This window comes from Drosophila biarmipes, chromosome 3R (assembly GCF_025231255.1).
Source record: "Drosophila biarmipes strain raj3 chromosome 3R, RU_DBia_V1.1, whole genome shotgun sequence".
NCBI lineage: Eukaryota > Metazoa > Arthropoda > Insecta > Diptera > Drosophilidae > Drosophila > Drosophila biarmipes.
Genome location: NC_066616.1, coordinates 2,260,633 through 2,276,760, shown reverse-complemented (window position 1 = coordinate 2,276,760; position 16,128 = coordinate 2,260,633). Strand labels below are relative to the sequence as shown.

Below are 16,128 nucleotides of genomic sequence, written 5' to 3'. Positions count from 1 at the left end.
ACTCCAGTAGCAAATGCTAGATCTAAAAGGAATTGAACCCCCAGAATAAGAATAAAAAAAAAATGAAGATATAAATAAAAATTAAAGCACAAACTCATGTCAAGAATCGAAGTGATAATCAATGTAACTTTTGAGGCGGCGTGTTGAAATTTGCATCTTCAAATATGCAAAAGTCACATTATTAATTATGCACACCAAAATGTGTTCGTTGTTGTCTTGACATCTATCACGCCTGTTCGTTGATCTCTTGACCTATCGATATTCTCGTTCACTTCCTTTCTGGCATTGAGAGCGTGTGGTACACCTAAAATCTAATTGGGCGTTATTATTTATTCATTGGTGGTTGTCTGCTTAATACTTAATTGTATTATTTCTTTATTATTAAATAATATAATAATAACATTTCTAGGAGTTTACAATGTTATCCCTGTTCAAAAATTTTGCTTCCGTCAAAACCTTTGAACAATCGAACAAGTTATCAGATTAACATGAGAAATACACACAGCCTTTGAGCATCAGGAGAACTGCCGCGCAATAATCCACGATGTATCTGAAGCCTTCGATCGAGTATGGTTCAATGGCCTCATGCACACAATCAAAACACACTTGCCTAATACCCTCAAAAGCTACTTGAGTCATATCTCTGCAACATAACCTTCGCAGTAATGTGCAACATAACACCATCTACGTTTACAGACGACACTGCCTTTTTAAAAAAAATAAACAAAATTGCAAACACATATCGTGTACTCTACACATGTACACATACCCTCTACTATCACTAAGTTGTGTGTAGATTCCACAGGTCATCGAAGTTACGTATCTCGGCACGTACCTTGACAGACGTCAGAAAAAACATCTATAACTGAACCAAAAGCTTCCACTACATCCTTAACCATCGTTCGGCCCTTCGTCTGGACTACAAATGCCTAATCTACGGCTCCACTCTCAAGCCCATCTGAACATGCGATTCCGAGCTTTCACTGGAGCACTATGGTATATTCGAAACCAAAACAAATAGATTTTCGGAACGCGTTCGCTGTGTTATGTGCTCTGAATTAGTAAAAGTGGTGAGTGCCAAAAAAAACAATCAAACGTCACTACATTAATGTATCTACAAACATGAATTAGTTTTATGTCAGTTGAGTAATCTTAAGGGCTGTACATTGTTAAGCTTTAACAGAAATGGCCTTGTTTTGCAGAATACCTTTTCAGCAATAGATAGTGAAGGTCTATAGTTTAAGTATGATAGATCTTAAGTTGTTTATACAAAAACTTTAAAACGGAGCATCTGGGTTTCTTTTGTCAAATTGAGGTGTCATTTAACGCGTATTTTCACCCAGTTCTAAAAAAGTTCCCAAAAGATCCAATTTTTTTATTAACAATTTAAATCTTTTAAATAATAAGATATCTAAGGGTGAGTGCACCTTTACAAGAGAATTTTAATTGTGAGGCTACATATAAAGTTGCCTTGGACAGTCTCCTGGAAATCTTCGTCACTAGTCAACTTCTAGTTTCAGAAGATTGAGCCGCGAGAGTAAAACCATAATGCCAGTATTCTTTGCGCTTCCAAATAACCGAAAGTTATTTACAGTTTGACTAAATTTTTTTTTTTTTTCGTATATTAAAGGTCAAACACGGATTTCACACCTTCTGACTCGGAAGCAGAAATTAATGGGTGGACTATAATAAACGAAGAGGTGGATATGGTAACTCCAATGATTATATCACATCTCAAAAAACTTGGAATCGAACATTTACAGCTACCTGATATGAAGGAAAGCATTTGCCTAGTATGCTTTAAGTCGCTTGCACATTTAAGCAACTGAAAAGAGTAAAATTCAACTTTCTTCATAGAAACCCCTCTTCATAACATATGAGGCCGGCCTTTACCTAACCAATGGAATAGTATATAATCTTTTTGGTATATTTCGACATGGGAATGCATATATGACTTATCAAGGAAAAGCTTTTGTGAGCCGATTTTATATAAAAATAAATAACTTACAGGTAAACTAAAATGTTTTGGAATACCAAAGACATGTTTATATATAAATATCTGGTATTTTGTAATTTAAGTCTTAGCAACTACCAACTTATTAACTACCAACTAGTGTAAAGATATTTATGTTTTCTACTTTCTTTACTTTGGTCACTATACTTACTAGATTTTAATTCTTTTGTGAATATATCTATTAACGTGAGCAAGTCAATTAGGGGATAGTTTCGTCTTGTTGATTTAAACGTATTCAGCAATGCAATATATTTATAGAACATATATAGTAACATCTTTTTCCAGCACCAGTATTGGGATCAGTCACCACCTAGAAATTAAATAAAGATTAAAAGTCTGCACAATGATAATAGCTTTATATCACCTTCCTTTGTCGCAAGCCGACTTTCTCTCTCTGTTGACCGTTTGAATTTAACGGGCCTAGCTTATCTTCATCATCTTTATTTTGAGAGCTCTCTCTCTGCCAATTGTCTAAGGCGGGAGTTTGACTAGTATTTACTCTCATTGCGTGCGCTCTGTATATTGGCATATCGTTGAGTACACATTTTCTTTCGTATACACAGGGAATTTGAAAAAATTGACATTTCTGAAATCGGCAGGGACTTGTATTGTACCGTGTCCGAGCTTGTCGTTACGATGCACGCTGCAATTGAGCACGAGACTTTGCTACGATCTACTCGAATTGCTGCCCACTCCATTTTTGCCAACGGGATCTCCTCCATGCCGGAACCATTGCTCGGTCGCAGTTTTCAAGCGTTGCCGCCACTTCAGTGGAGGAAACTCCAATTGGGCTGAGTTCCAACGATTGTTGGCGGTAAACTACATGCAAGCAAGGTGTTAGAGTTGCAGAGGTTACGATCCAGACCTCGCGACTCAGCGTTAGAAGCAGTTCGATCCTTCGAAACTTCCGAGGAAAATTTTGACTTTGCAATGGGTAATTTGGAAAGACGTTTTAGTAACAGTCGCTTAATTTCAGGCCTATGTAAACGAGATTCTAGGCCTAAGTGTCGGACATGCTCATATACGGGCCTTGAAGAATTGGGGAGCTATGCCGAAAATCGCAGGAAGAATCATCGTTCAGGTGCTCCCTCCCCAAATAACACTGGAGAAATGGGAGGATGCCCAGTAGATCCACCTTCATTATTACTAATTCACTATTCCACAATTTGAATTGGGTGATTCCATAAAGTGCTTGCGTATCGAAGCTTTCTACTGTTGCATCCTGAGAGCCTCCTAGGAGAGCCAAGGCGACCTTTGTCGAAAATGTCTCCGAAAGGTCCATCAACTGCGCGAATGCGTGGAAATCATTTATGTTGGATTCTGGGATTGGCGATATCGGTTATGCGATGGACGGATTCTCTGTTGATGTGCTTCTACGATTTCAATGATCAGAATACTCGTCTCTTAGTCAGTCATTGCTGGCAACATTATGGATCTCCAGACTATTTTCTATGAGAAAATACCATGCAATCTTAATAGGGCTGATTCAGGGTTTTTCCAAACGCAGAATAACGGGGGCAGACTTTTTTATACACTGGTATGTGTAGAGCAAACTCAGCTCTCAGCTGCCGTCTCGATACTGCAGAACACCCGGCTTGGATGGGTTGGGAGAAAGTCATTCATAGCCACGGCCTTTAAGGGTGTCGCTTAGATTGTCTGTTCCTCCAGTTTTCGGAAATAAAAGACTACTCCGAACCAAAAGTGAAGTGGACGAAGGAAGAGCAGGATTGCGAGGCTCAATTCGTGAAACAATCTACTCGGCACTCATGCTGTGGGATTGCCGTTGAAATGCAAAACTGATTTCCTTGGGGAATCTTATCCCAAGCTGTGAGGCGATTTCTCTCCTTCGAAAGGAATAACAGTCGCCACTTCAGTTCCGGCTAAAAGGATCGGTCATCGTTTCTGAGGTTTGATGACGGCAGCCACGAAAACCCTGGGTCTCGCTTGGAATCCTGCTACTGATCGCTTGCTATTTGCATTTAAATGGCTTTAGTAAGCCTAAAATTCAACTGAGCGCATCGTCTTCTTTTATCGCTCGGCTTTATGATCCTTAAGCACTTGTCGGGCCAGTCATAACAAGATCAAAGGTCTTTTTTAAAGGCTGTGCTGTGAGAAATTGTCGTGAAATGAGAGTTTACAGCATGCATTTCACTCTGATTGTTAGAAAATTTGATGGAGCTTTGTTACTAAGCATATCTTCTATATTCGAGAGGAACCCGCTTAGTTCATTTTTATTATTTCATTAAAATGATCGATGATTTACCAGGTACTAGTGGATTGAAGGTGCGCGATACCCCCACGTAGTTTCAGCTGCTATCGATAATAATCTTGGATATTCTTAATGACTTGATGATCAAGGGTATTCCTCCAGATTGTTCTTCTGAAACGAAGTGTTGTGACAAACTGACAAGCATCCAAAAAATTGTAACTAAAAAGTCAAACTCTTCTTCTTTGATATATCTTTTAAACAGAGACAGACTCTGCGGGTAAAAACCGTATGCCCATAATTTCGTATTTATGAAAATTAGACTAGAGTAAAAGCGTATACTTAATTCGTCGCAAAGTATGTATCAGCTAAAAGGAAGCGTTTCCGACCTCCTAAAGTATATATATTCTTGATCAGAATCACTAGCCGAGTCGATCTAGCCAAGTCAGTCTGTCCGTCTGTTCCGTATGAACGCTAAGATCTCGGAAACATCCACTGCCCACAAACGGCTTAAATCTGTCTGCCGCCCACATAACATATATTGAAATAGCGGGTAGGTGGCGCATTACAATATCGCTTTGCTGTCCATATATCTCCATTTTCCTTTTGCTCCCTTAAACTGATGAACGGGTATCTGATAGCCGTAGCACTCTACCACCCTTTTCAAGACAACCACCACTTCTTGATAGCGTTACTAATCAATAGAAATTATGATTTTAATATTGCCTTGCCTAACACCATATAGGTATACCTTTGTATTTAGATTTACGTTGCGTTAATGCCGTTTTTGAAAAAGCTCCTTAGCTGGATACGTTGTTATTTCCGTTACTTAAAAACTAATATTCTTCGAAAAGTTTGGGACCCCAGAAAGAATATATATGCTTGATCGGGATCACCTCTGTCCATCTGTCTAAAAGCGCACCCATGTTTATATACCCTTGCAGGGGGTATAATGATTTCCGATCCCATACGTACATTCATGATCAGCATTAATATACGAATCGATCTACCCATGTCCGTCTGTCCGCCCTTTTCTACGCAAACTTGTCTCTCAATTTCAAAGCTATTGGGCTAAATCTTTCCCAAAAGTCTTCTTTCTATTACAGGTAGTATAAAAGCCGGAAGCAGCTAGATCGAACAACTATCTTATAGCTTCCATTGGAATGATCGGGAAAAAATTTTTAAAAATTTTAACTTTGGTGTTCTTAACATACAACCTTCTACGCTTGCAAATAAAATTGTTTAATGAGTCCAGAATTTCGAATTACATTTTATCGAAATCGGATGACTATATCAGATAATTGCCATACGAATGATCGAAAAATTGGTGAGAGAACAACATAAAAAATTATATCTTTGTTCTTATTTTTAACATGCAACCTCCTTAGCTTAGAAATAACAATTTTTAATCAGTTTTAAATTTCGATTTCGATTTGATCAAAGGCAGACAACTATATCAAATAGCTGACATATGAGCTATCGAAAGTTGTTAGAAAAATAATATGAAAAAACTTTATCTTTGGTTTTTTCTAACATATAACCTAAGCTAATCCTACGCTTAAAAAAATATTTTTTAATTAGTTTCGAATTTAAAATGTAATTCAATCTATTTCCTATAAAATCATGGACATAAGTATTTTGATTTTAATAAGAGTGAAATGTGTATACTCGCAACTTGAACTTGCTTCGTTTAACTTTTGTCATTAATGGAAAGATAATTTAAATGCCGTTTGAATGATGCACTACTCTTCCTAACACCTTTAGTACAAATTTTTCTTGCAATCACTGTTATGTTTGTTTGAACAAACTTTTTGCATTAAAAAATTTAAATTTTCAAGACAAGGAAAAAAAATTCAAAATTTAGATTTGTTCACAAATTCGGCATTTTCAATTAGTAGTTAATATTTAGGATGATTACAAAATTACTCTTGAACTTTGACAGCGTATCGGCTTCTTCGCCAATGAGGACTTTTGGCTCTATACCCTGTCGTTCGTTAGGAGCCAAGAAGAACCCTGTAAAATCTAAAATCTCTGTGATTTTCAATGGTAACTTCCTAACTCCTAAATTTTATTTTTGGTTGGGTTCACTTTTAATGACAGAGGACGTCGTCGTTCTGTTTCGGCTTACTTCAGTTTACTTATTGTAGTGACGAGGTAACTTCCTGCGACGAATCGGGTCTTCATGTGAGGTTGGAGTGGATTGATAGCTTCAAGAGTCATTTAAAAGGTGCTCGGTGAGCTCGAAAAATTGGATTTCGAGGAAATTGAAAGGAATTTAAGTAAAAATTACGAAATTTCAAAGCACACTTAACTTTTGCTTACGGCATCATTCCGGGAGTTGTCGGAAATTTCAGATGGCAACTACGCAATTGCTTTAGATTTGCTCCAAAATAGATTTTATTTGGTTTTTCAGGCACACATTATGGAGATCCTGGGACTTAAGGCGGTGCAGAGTGGTTCCGTCTTGACACTTCGGGAGCTGTCCGATAAATTCAACGCTCATATTCGTGGTCTTAAAGGACTTGGTACGACTCTTGGTACTAAAGAAAATAAAATCTTCAACATCTGAGACTGGAATAGGAGATTTCCGTTTTGTGACGGTCACTTGGTCAATATTACGATTCAGTCCCGAACTTCCGAATACTCAGCCAACATTACTGCGGAACACACCCAAAAATATACAGTTAGCTGACCCATAGTTTTATGCTCCCCAGCATTGGAGCAAGCCTCTTCTTCGAGATGTTGTGCGTTGGCCAAATCAATCTCCCACCTGGATTACCCCTAATTCAAAAGACGCATCTGGGTTGGGTTATTTCTGGAGGTTATGGCCTTTCCAATGGCTCGTCCTTAATGTCGTCTCAAGATGTAATTCTCGCTACTGGAAAGAATAGTTTTGATCGGTTAGAGGTGGAAAGCTGCGCCGAGCCAATTATATGCGCTACTAGGGAAGAATTGGACTGTGAAGCACATTTCGTAAGACAGGTCGTTCGTTTGCCATCTGGAGATTATTTTGTTCGACTGCCTGCCAAGTTCAATCTAGATCTTTTGGGAAAGCCCTACCAGCAGGCTTATCGAAGATTCTTGTTCCTATAGAGAAAGTTGAATCGTCAGCCAGCCTTGAAGGCTCAATATGAAGCATTCATAAAGGAATACCTTGATCTAGGACATATGTCATCAGTTTCTGACGCTAACATGGGGCTGTGTTGATACTTCTTGCCTCATCACTGCGTCATAAAGGAAGATAGCTACTACAAAGCTTCGCGTAGTTTTTGATGGATATGCGGCCAGTTCCTCTGGCTATTCTATCAACGATAATCTAATGGCAGGCCCTGTTATTCAGCCTAAGCTGTTTCTGATTCTTCTTTGGTTTCGTTCACACCCAGTAGCAATCACAGGAGACATTTGCAAAATGTACCGTTGTGTTCGGATTTATACCTGGTAGCAATCACAGGAGACATTTGCAAAATGTACCGATGTGTTAGGGTTCAGCCTGAGGACAGCCGTTTGAAATTCATTTTGTGGATGGATTCCCCCTAGGCCCGATTCCGGGTGTTCAAGCTAGACACCGTTACTAATGACAACTTATTTCTGGCTGTGCGAGCTATGCACAGTTGTCAGCTGACGAGCATAAAGCGTTTCCGCTTGGGGCTGAGATCATTCGTCGAGTTTTTTATGTGGATGATTTGATATCTGAAGCCAAGTCCGAGGAAGAGGCAGTCATCATTATGGATCAGGCATCAAAACTTCTAGCCAAGCTACAATTTAAGCTTAGAAAGTGGTGTTCAAAGATGTCAGCTGTTTTGGATGGAGTTGCAGACAAGGATAAGGAGTCCTATTTGAAGTTTGATGTTGGCACTGATCCAGTTATAGAACAACTATTGTTTTCCTTTTCGGTCTTATAGGCAACATCAAGCTCCTGCAGACGATCTGTCCTGTCTGCAATAGCGCGATTTTACGATCCTCTCGGGTTGCTTGGACCTGTGGTCACAAAATCGAAAATTTTCGTTCAACAACAATGCAAGGAAAAGTTATCCTGGATGAAAAACCTTCCTGAGTCACAGAATGGAGTGCTATATGTACTAGTTTTTTTTTTACAGGCTGGGCATGCCTCATTCAAACTCTAACAGTGAAATTCATGGATTTTGTGATGCCAGCATAGAAGCATATGGTGCCTACGTCTACATCGCTTGCAACGGCTGATCTCACTTACTTTGCTCAAAGTCAAGGGTAGCCCCCTTGAAAACACTCACTGTTCCCAAGCGGAAACTGTGTGGAGCGGAACTCCTGTCTAGGCTCATCGCAGAATTGGGTGGGACGAGTGCATTTGAGGGAAAGTTTTACTGCTAGAGCGACTCTGCTGTTGCGCTTTCATGGATCCGAGACGAGCCGTCCAGATTCAACATTTTTGTAGCGAACCGAGAAGCTGCCATTCAAGAGCTAGCTAAGTCAGTGGAGTGGCGATATGCTCCAACTTCTTTAAACTTTCCTGCTGAACTCAACGAGTCTCATTGACCAAAATTCCTCCGTAACCACAAAACTGTCTGGCCGACCCCAATCACTGCTGAAAAGCCAATGCAAAATTTCCATACAAAGACATACTGGCCAGTTAAAAATTTGCCAATTCTTTTGCTGCCCTTCAAAGAATTTTCAGATGCGTCTATAAGTTTAGAAATCGCATCCATCGCCCTACGCTCACGGTGTCTGACCTTCAAGTCGGTACTCTGCTGTTGCTTCGTCTTGTCCAGCGCTCACATTTATGGAATAAGATCAAATCAACGCAGTTAAAGGGAATGGTGCACTCCTCCAACTTTCCTGCATCCTTTTCGCCATTCATTGACCAATTTGAGCTTTTTAGAGTAGACGAGGAATTCTTCTGTGAATTTTAATGGTCGTCACTCAATTATATTACCACGGCGTCAATCGGTTACTATTGCCATTATTACTCACGTTCATGAACACAATCTACACACTGGGCCACGAGCATTACTCGGCATAATTCGATCCCAATATTGGCCTATTGCGGGGAGAAAAACGGTTATGAAGGCGGTAAACGAATGTACTAGATGTTTTTGAATGAAGCCTCGAGCATATCATGGAGGATCTTCCAAAGGAGCCACTTGATGGATCTCATGCATTCGAAGACACTGGCATCTCATGCATTCGAAGATACTGGCATTGACTTTTGCGGACCATTGATAGGCTTTTTAATTCCTCCTAGGTCGCCACATTTGTGTGGCCTTTGGGAAGCGGCTGGGAAAATCTGTTAGCATAATTTCTACCGCGCTGTTGCCACTGCTGCTTTAGCCTTTGAGGAGTTGCGGACCCTAATGTGTCACATTTTGGCGGTTCTTAATTCTCTACCATTAGTCTCGATTTCAGAAAACTCAGCTTATCTAGATGTATTAACACCAGTACATTTTTTGAATGGTGGTCCGCCTTCCTCTTTCGTCGAGCCGGATGTCACCAGTCTTAAAAATACTTAACATTACTGCAGCAGCGCTCCAAGTGGCGCACCCCAAAAACCTGGCTTTGTTGTCGATGACTTAGTTTTGGTCAAGGACGAAAACTTGCCTCCCATGAAGTGACCCCTCGCCAGAGTAATCGAGCTTCTGTTTGGAGGAGATGGTGTTGCTTGAGTTTCCGTTCTGAAGACAGCATCAGGAGTGACAAAGCGAGCAGTAAATAAGCTGTGTCTGCTTCCCCTTAAGGAAGGTTACGCAGCCGCAGCAGCTAAACAACGTCTTAATTCGATCTCTTATATTAATTGCATCGTAAAAGGTTGCTCTCTCTATTTAGCTCTCTCGTTTTTTTGTTTGTACTTGCATTCTTGGGCACAGCATTCGGCTGGCTGTCCCTTTGTAAAATCAGTACGAATTCTGATCCCAGCATTAAATTCACTCTCGTCTAGCCTTCTGTACTCTCTTTCGCTAATAACTGGTTAGCAAGCATAAAGCAACCTGAAATACGTATTTTTTAATTTAGCAATAACTAATAAAAAAGCTTATTAAATCAACAATCTCAAAGATCTCCCTGAGCTTATTGGTGTTTTACTTCGCGGTCTCCCGTAGTTCTACCAGTCTCATGGGTTAGCCCATCATATAGGTTTCTCAGGAGGCGTGGCTGTCATCCTTGGATAGGAAACGATGGAGTATACCCAGTGGACTCCCTTATTTTCTTGTTTATTGCTTTTTTAATATCCGTCGATTTGTGGGATGGAAGATGTGCCCGTTATGACCGCCATTAGAACCCAGTACTGTGCGATTATGCTGCTGCAAAGGTCCTGAAAGCAGTCGTCTTCTTAAAGCCTCTCTGGTAGGTGTTGCTTTGACAAAACGTCGTCCTAAGACATTTGTACTTCAAAGCCGTAGTCGCAGGCATCAGTTTTTAGGATGAATGTTTTACTGAAGTCCGGGCATATTTGTACAAAGTCTGGTACGAGTCTCCACTCCCACATACTGCTTTGCGTAGCAAGTCATTCTGGTACAAAGTTTCCTCGAACCATAATCTCGAGTTTATTTCGGTCCCGACTTGTGTTGGGAAGTTCCATTCAAACACCAACGGATCCACTTCCCCTGGGTTAATCCACATGGTCATGGTCACTTGGATGTTGCTGAACTTGATCACCTCGAGCTGTGCATTTTTTCCGCCGCACATACCGTCTGCCAACCTAACTTGCCGTCACGTCCATCCTTCCTAGAGTAGCAGTCATCCCATAACGAAGCTTGTAATTCACGCGGCCGCAGAAAACTACTACTTCTCTTCGACTAGCTTGCCAGTAAGCTTGGAGCGAACCGTGGAACCCCCGCTTGCCTCTCTGCGGCTGAGACCGCTGGCCATTTCCCGATCGGACAACCACCTTGCCACATACCCAGCCGTTAGATCCGACACTTCCGAGCCCAAAGTCCGTTCCCACCTCATTTTCACATTTGGTGCTCTGTTGCTGTTTGGGTGGTTTTCATGGACATTCTCGTTGTGCTTCGGTGATAATTGGTAATTTCCCCGTTTATCCTGATTGCCATATTTTTCGCATCTTCTGCACATGACTTTAGGCCACCAAATTGTTCCTCGTGTACTTTTTCTCTGGCGCAAATGCTTCCCGCTCCTTTTCCAGACTCTCATATTCTTCGCAAAGATCTGGATACGCCAATCCAGGTCAGAAACTTTGTAATCTCTTTTGAAGATTCATAGTCTCGATGTTAATATTTTGTACGGTCGAACTTGGACGACCACGACCATTATATGCCGGTTGTCGCACCGTGGACTCGGCCTTGCTGGCTTACGAAATGGGTCATACCACTAGGTATTGCCGGAGTTCTTTGACGGTCGATGGCGGCTCCCTTTCAGCGATGGCGGTCCTAAGTAGAGTCCGATCACAACCCAACTAAGTTAATACATGGCATTTCAAAACCAATCCATGTAATTGGCTCGGAAATGGTCCAAAATTCGCTAAAATTTTTCGCCTTTGACGATGGTTTTTAATTTGCACATGACTTCAGTTACTTTTGCTTTATTTCCAAATATATTTCTGGCGACACCTTTCAACTGTGTTTTTAGTATAAACACTGCATATTTTTTTTGTTCGCCTTTTTTCGCTTCTATTGTTGTTAATACATCAAAAAAGATTGAATGTTTTTAGCTTTACCATCGAATACTGGTATAGGTTTGGATCCTGTTTATACAAAATCAATATTAGATTGCGATAATTTTGCTAAAGCTTTGCAAGCTCTTCTGAATCAATTTGGACAAATCAGTTTTAAACTAAACTTTAGTTTAATTAATATTTAATTAGATCATAGTCTGTTTAAATATGTGGATACGTGAGACCAATGATCTTATTTAATTGTTTCCTCTGACCATGTATACGTGCTTCATTAAAGACTTTCACTAGTAATTCTACGTATTTCTTTATTGTATTTTTTGAATTGGCCTATCTTGTTGTAGTGATTTAAATGTTTTACAAAATTCAATTTTTATGTTATTTATTTCGTTATATAATTCATTCAATTCCATTATTTTATGGATATGAATTATTTCTTAGGGACCATCATCACTATTGTTAAACGTACTTTTTTTTAAATTAGGGACCCTATCATATGTTTTTTAATTGCCGTTAGTGAAATTGTACTTTAGCAAATATATAAATATATATATACCAAAATCAGAAAAAGCCAATGAATATGCAGTACTCTAATTTGTGATTTAATTAAATATTTAGTTGCCAGTTTCAAATGAGAACGCGAACCCTGTAAAAAGAACGAAGTCTTCGGCCTTGTAATGTATATATACGTTACATTTTTTTACTTAAGTGAATTTATTTTATTTAATTTTCTTTAAGTTCCAAATTTAGTTACAGGATTATTTTTTTTATTCAATGTTGTTGAATTGAAAATATACCATCTACCTCACACCACCACCAGGCAGTCGGACCAATAAAACGAATTTTAATGAATTTTAGATTATTTGGCTTAAATATATTTACATTATTTCATTTTCTGTAACCCTGCAAGCACTTTCTATCGCGGAAGACACTTCTAAGTGACTTCTAGAAGATGAAAACTATCGTCCGCGATATCGCATTCGGATCGCGGAAGTCACTCCCGTCGGGAAGATATGTGCCACTTCGGCGACACTTCGGGAAGTCACTTTGGCGACGACCTGTTCGCGTCTCACTTGACTCCCTGGAGGCATGAGGATTTTGGGATAGAACGCAGGATACCTGCAGCAGTGGGAAGCGTAACATGGTGGAATCCTGAACTGAGAACCAAGCGCCACGCAGCTTGCCGGAGTGGCACCGACGATATTGAGCGACTTGCCGCTAGATTGAGGCTTCCCTCAGGCCACTATTAGATATTTCTAATGACGACAAAGGAGCAAAACTGACAGGACTTCGTGGGACGGCACAAGGATGATCCATGGGGGTCTTCTGAATACACGACATGGCACGATTGCGCAAATGTTCTTTCCTGTTGCGTAGTCAACGACACGAGAGGACAAAGCCCCACCGATCCGCGAAGCCTTCGAGGCGCAGCCAGCGTCACGAGGCTGAGAATCCGACAATCGCCGGGAATGGACGGCATCATGAGTGCGACCGTCAAGGTGGTATGGCGTGCCATCCCTCAGCACCTGACGAAGCTGCCACAGTGTCGGCTATACGGGGCTGCTGCTTCGTCGCCTGGAACGACATTGTGCTCTGAGCGCGATGACTTGCCACTTTTCCTCGATAGGAACTTCCGTGCCGATCTGGAGCGAAAGTGCGAGCAGTTGATGTACATTATGGGAGCCTGGGGAGCTGAGGTAAGAGTGAGTGTGTCAACCAGCAAAAAGGCGACCATGTTGATGAAAGCTTTCACACAATAGGAAACCGATGGTACGGTTTGCTGTAGCATACGTTACCAAGTGCCGGTAGCATCTTAGTCGGTGAGCGGTTAAGTTTTCTCCCTACCTCTGCTCACAGAGATCGGAGGCTGGAGTTGCTGGAGCGCTCGTTTGCTCCGAGTCGATTGGGGGCTTCACATATTGAGTGAATGCCGCCCTTATAATGATTTGCGTGACCTGGATGCCCTTGGAGTAGTTCGATTCAAGGAACGATGGATTGTGGCGAAAGTAGTCGAGACTCCACAACGGATACGTCTTCTAGAAGCTTTTGCTGCTGCTGCTTTTTCGAGGCGTATGATGGATGCAACGAGGGATGAACCGCAGGCGCCGGGACATAAGTCCCAAACCTCCTCTGCCGTATGATATGGCGAAGAACACTGCCGCAGCTTGTCATAATTTTTCGTAGGAGGCGACTAATATGTCGTGGTTGGCCCCATCCGAGCTTGAAGCGGTGAGGCCTACCGAGCCTAAAATTATGGTGCCACGGGCTGAGCAGTTTTCCCATGTTCATGTTGCGTTTCGTGGTGGCTGTGGCTAACACCTATATCACGGGTACAGTCTCGACGAGAGTGTTGCGTTTATAAAACTTGGGTGCTGTGAACCGCAGAATAGTAGAGATTTTAGACAGATCTCGCCCCTACGCAAGAGGAGTGATTGCCCGACAAGCAAGTTTGCTTCTTAGGTGGTTGCTTTGTACATAGCTATAGCTTTTAGTCCGGGGCGTTGGCTTGGCATTTAATCTAGACCCGTGCATTAAATACTCAATTGTGGCTGTAATCCTTTCAGTGCGGAATACGTCACGTTAAATATGTTCGAAGGGATCCTAGACAAACCGGGGTACGGTTACCAGGTGATCGTGGACGTTGTTCTGGCCACGCGACACCCGTAAGTTGCCAAATTGTATTTTCTTCTGCCTTTACAGTCTGAGTCCGGCTGGTCAAATGCACCCCTCCCACCGACTCAAGACCCGTCGTTGTTTCTCTAGTGCATCTTTCGATGTAGAGGAAGTACGTAACAGCTTAATTATTTTTATAAGGAGGAGGTGATTTACTAGCTGAGTTTCTAATCGCCCTGGGAACCACGAGTGACTTAGGATTTCAGTTACGAAGGTAGCGAAGATAGATATTGTTAGGGAAATCAGTTGTGTAAAGAAGGAATCTGTTCCTGTAGGGTTTGTTTCGTTTCCTTGCGGCACTGAAGATTCAATAATGTAGTCGTCAGATGGTGTTGTATTGCATTTTACTGCGAAGTTTCTGTTGTAGAGATACGACTCATTAGATTGTAAGTGTAATCAGTGTTTTGATTTTGTGTATGATCTCATTCTGTGAACTTGTTTGATTGTTTCATGGCTTTGACGGAAGCCGAATTGATGAGCAGGGAAAATATTATGTGCTTCTAGATATGTTTTATACGGATTGGAAGGCATTTTTGAAGAATGGAAGTTCAATTTACATTTTTGCGGTTTTTAGGTTGCTATCCGAGGCCTTCTTCGGTTTCAGATCCCCAATGACTTTCGCGATCTCTTATAGTTGTATTGATCCTGCTAGGTAAAAAGTTTCAGATTCGAACTGTGTTAGGACAAATGAAGCAGTGCCAGGGCTCGGCCAGGTGCCTGATGAATTTCTTATCGGAATGATTGTCTCCAAAGGGGATGTTTGTACTGGTGGTAAAATTTTTGCAATGTACCAACAAATTTTTATTTATTACGATGTTGAACTGAGAGGGTAGTTTAATGTGTGAGCTTACATACTCTATATATTTAAGCCCCTTGGTTCTGTGCGACGTCAGCCTGTGAGGGTGATCTGTAATTTTTGGGCTATGAAGAAAAGTTTTTAGTACTGGCGAATGGTCTGATAAGAGGTCCGAAAGCGTTTTGACGCTTATTATATTGCTTGGAATGTTTTGTGTTACCGCAAAGTCCAATAGGTCTGGAACTTTCCTGGGGTCTGTTAGCAAGTAAGTGGGGCTGCCAGGAGAAGAAGAGTCTATTTTGTTTATCGGTCTTATGATCGCATTATATAGTTGCCTTCTTTTGGGAGTCACAACGCATTGTAGTCCCCTGCAGGTACAAAGCTAACTCCAAGTAAGCTGTAAAAGTCCATGACTTGTACCTCAGAAATTGTAAAGCGAAGAGGGTAGTACACAGCGACTTTGGGGAGTTTTCCGGTACCTGACTGCACTTTGATAGATTTAACTTGAAACCAATAAGTTGAAAACTTTTGGGGAAAATGGTTCTTATTGCATTCCTTGAGTAAGATGCTGGTTCCGCCGTGTGGTGGAAAGTGTAGCCTTTTATTGTAAGTCTTATTTGCTTGTGAGGTGCGTTTTAACCAAAAGCGGAAAGTCGATATGATTTTCATTCAGGAACTATTTTACTTCAAGTTTCTGCCGTTAAACGCCGTTGGCGTTCCATTCCAATATTGTTATACGTGATTAGCCATCGATTATTTGTCCCGTTTATCTGCAAGCAGCTGTAACACCATGCTTTGTCACTCTTTTCATGCGCTCCTTGATCTTCTTGTAGATCGGATAG

At 41.1% G+C, this 16,128-nt stretch overlaps 1 protein-coding gene and 1 long non-coding RNA gene across 14 annotated transcripts in view; one reads left to right on the top strand and one right to left on the bottom strand.

The window, feature by feature from the left end:
• The window catches only part of LOC108025560 (uncharacterized), a 251,521-nt gene that overhangs the window by 95,655 nt on the left and 139,738 nt on the right, over window positions 1-16,128 (top strand). For 12 of the 13 annotated variants that reach the window (XM_050889403.1, XM_044092738.2, XM_044092739.2 and 9 more), the window contains 2 exons: window positions 1,631-1,793; window positions 1,858-2,010. The exons of the other annotated variant lie outside the window; for it this stretch is intronic. In XM_050889403.1, the coding sequence (XP_050745360.1) occupies window positions 1,631-1,793; window positions 1,858-2,010 (316 nt within the window). The remainder of the gene's footprint in view (window positions 1-1,630; window positions 1,794-1,857; window positions 2,011-16,128) is intronic. 13 annotated transcript variants of the gene reach the window in all.
• Window positions 1-16,128, bottom strand: part of LOC127011608 (uncharacterized) — a 147,965-nt gene that overhangs the window by 90,083 nt on the left and 41,754 nt on the right. The gene's annotated exons all lie outside the window — the stretch shown is intronic.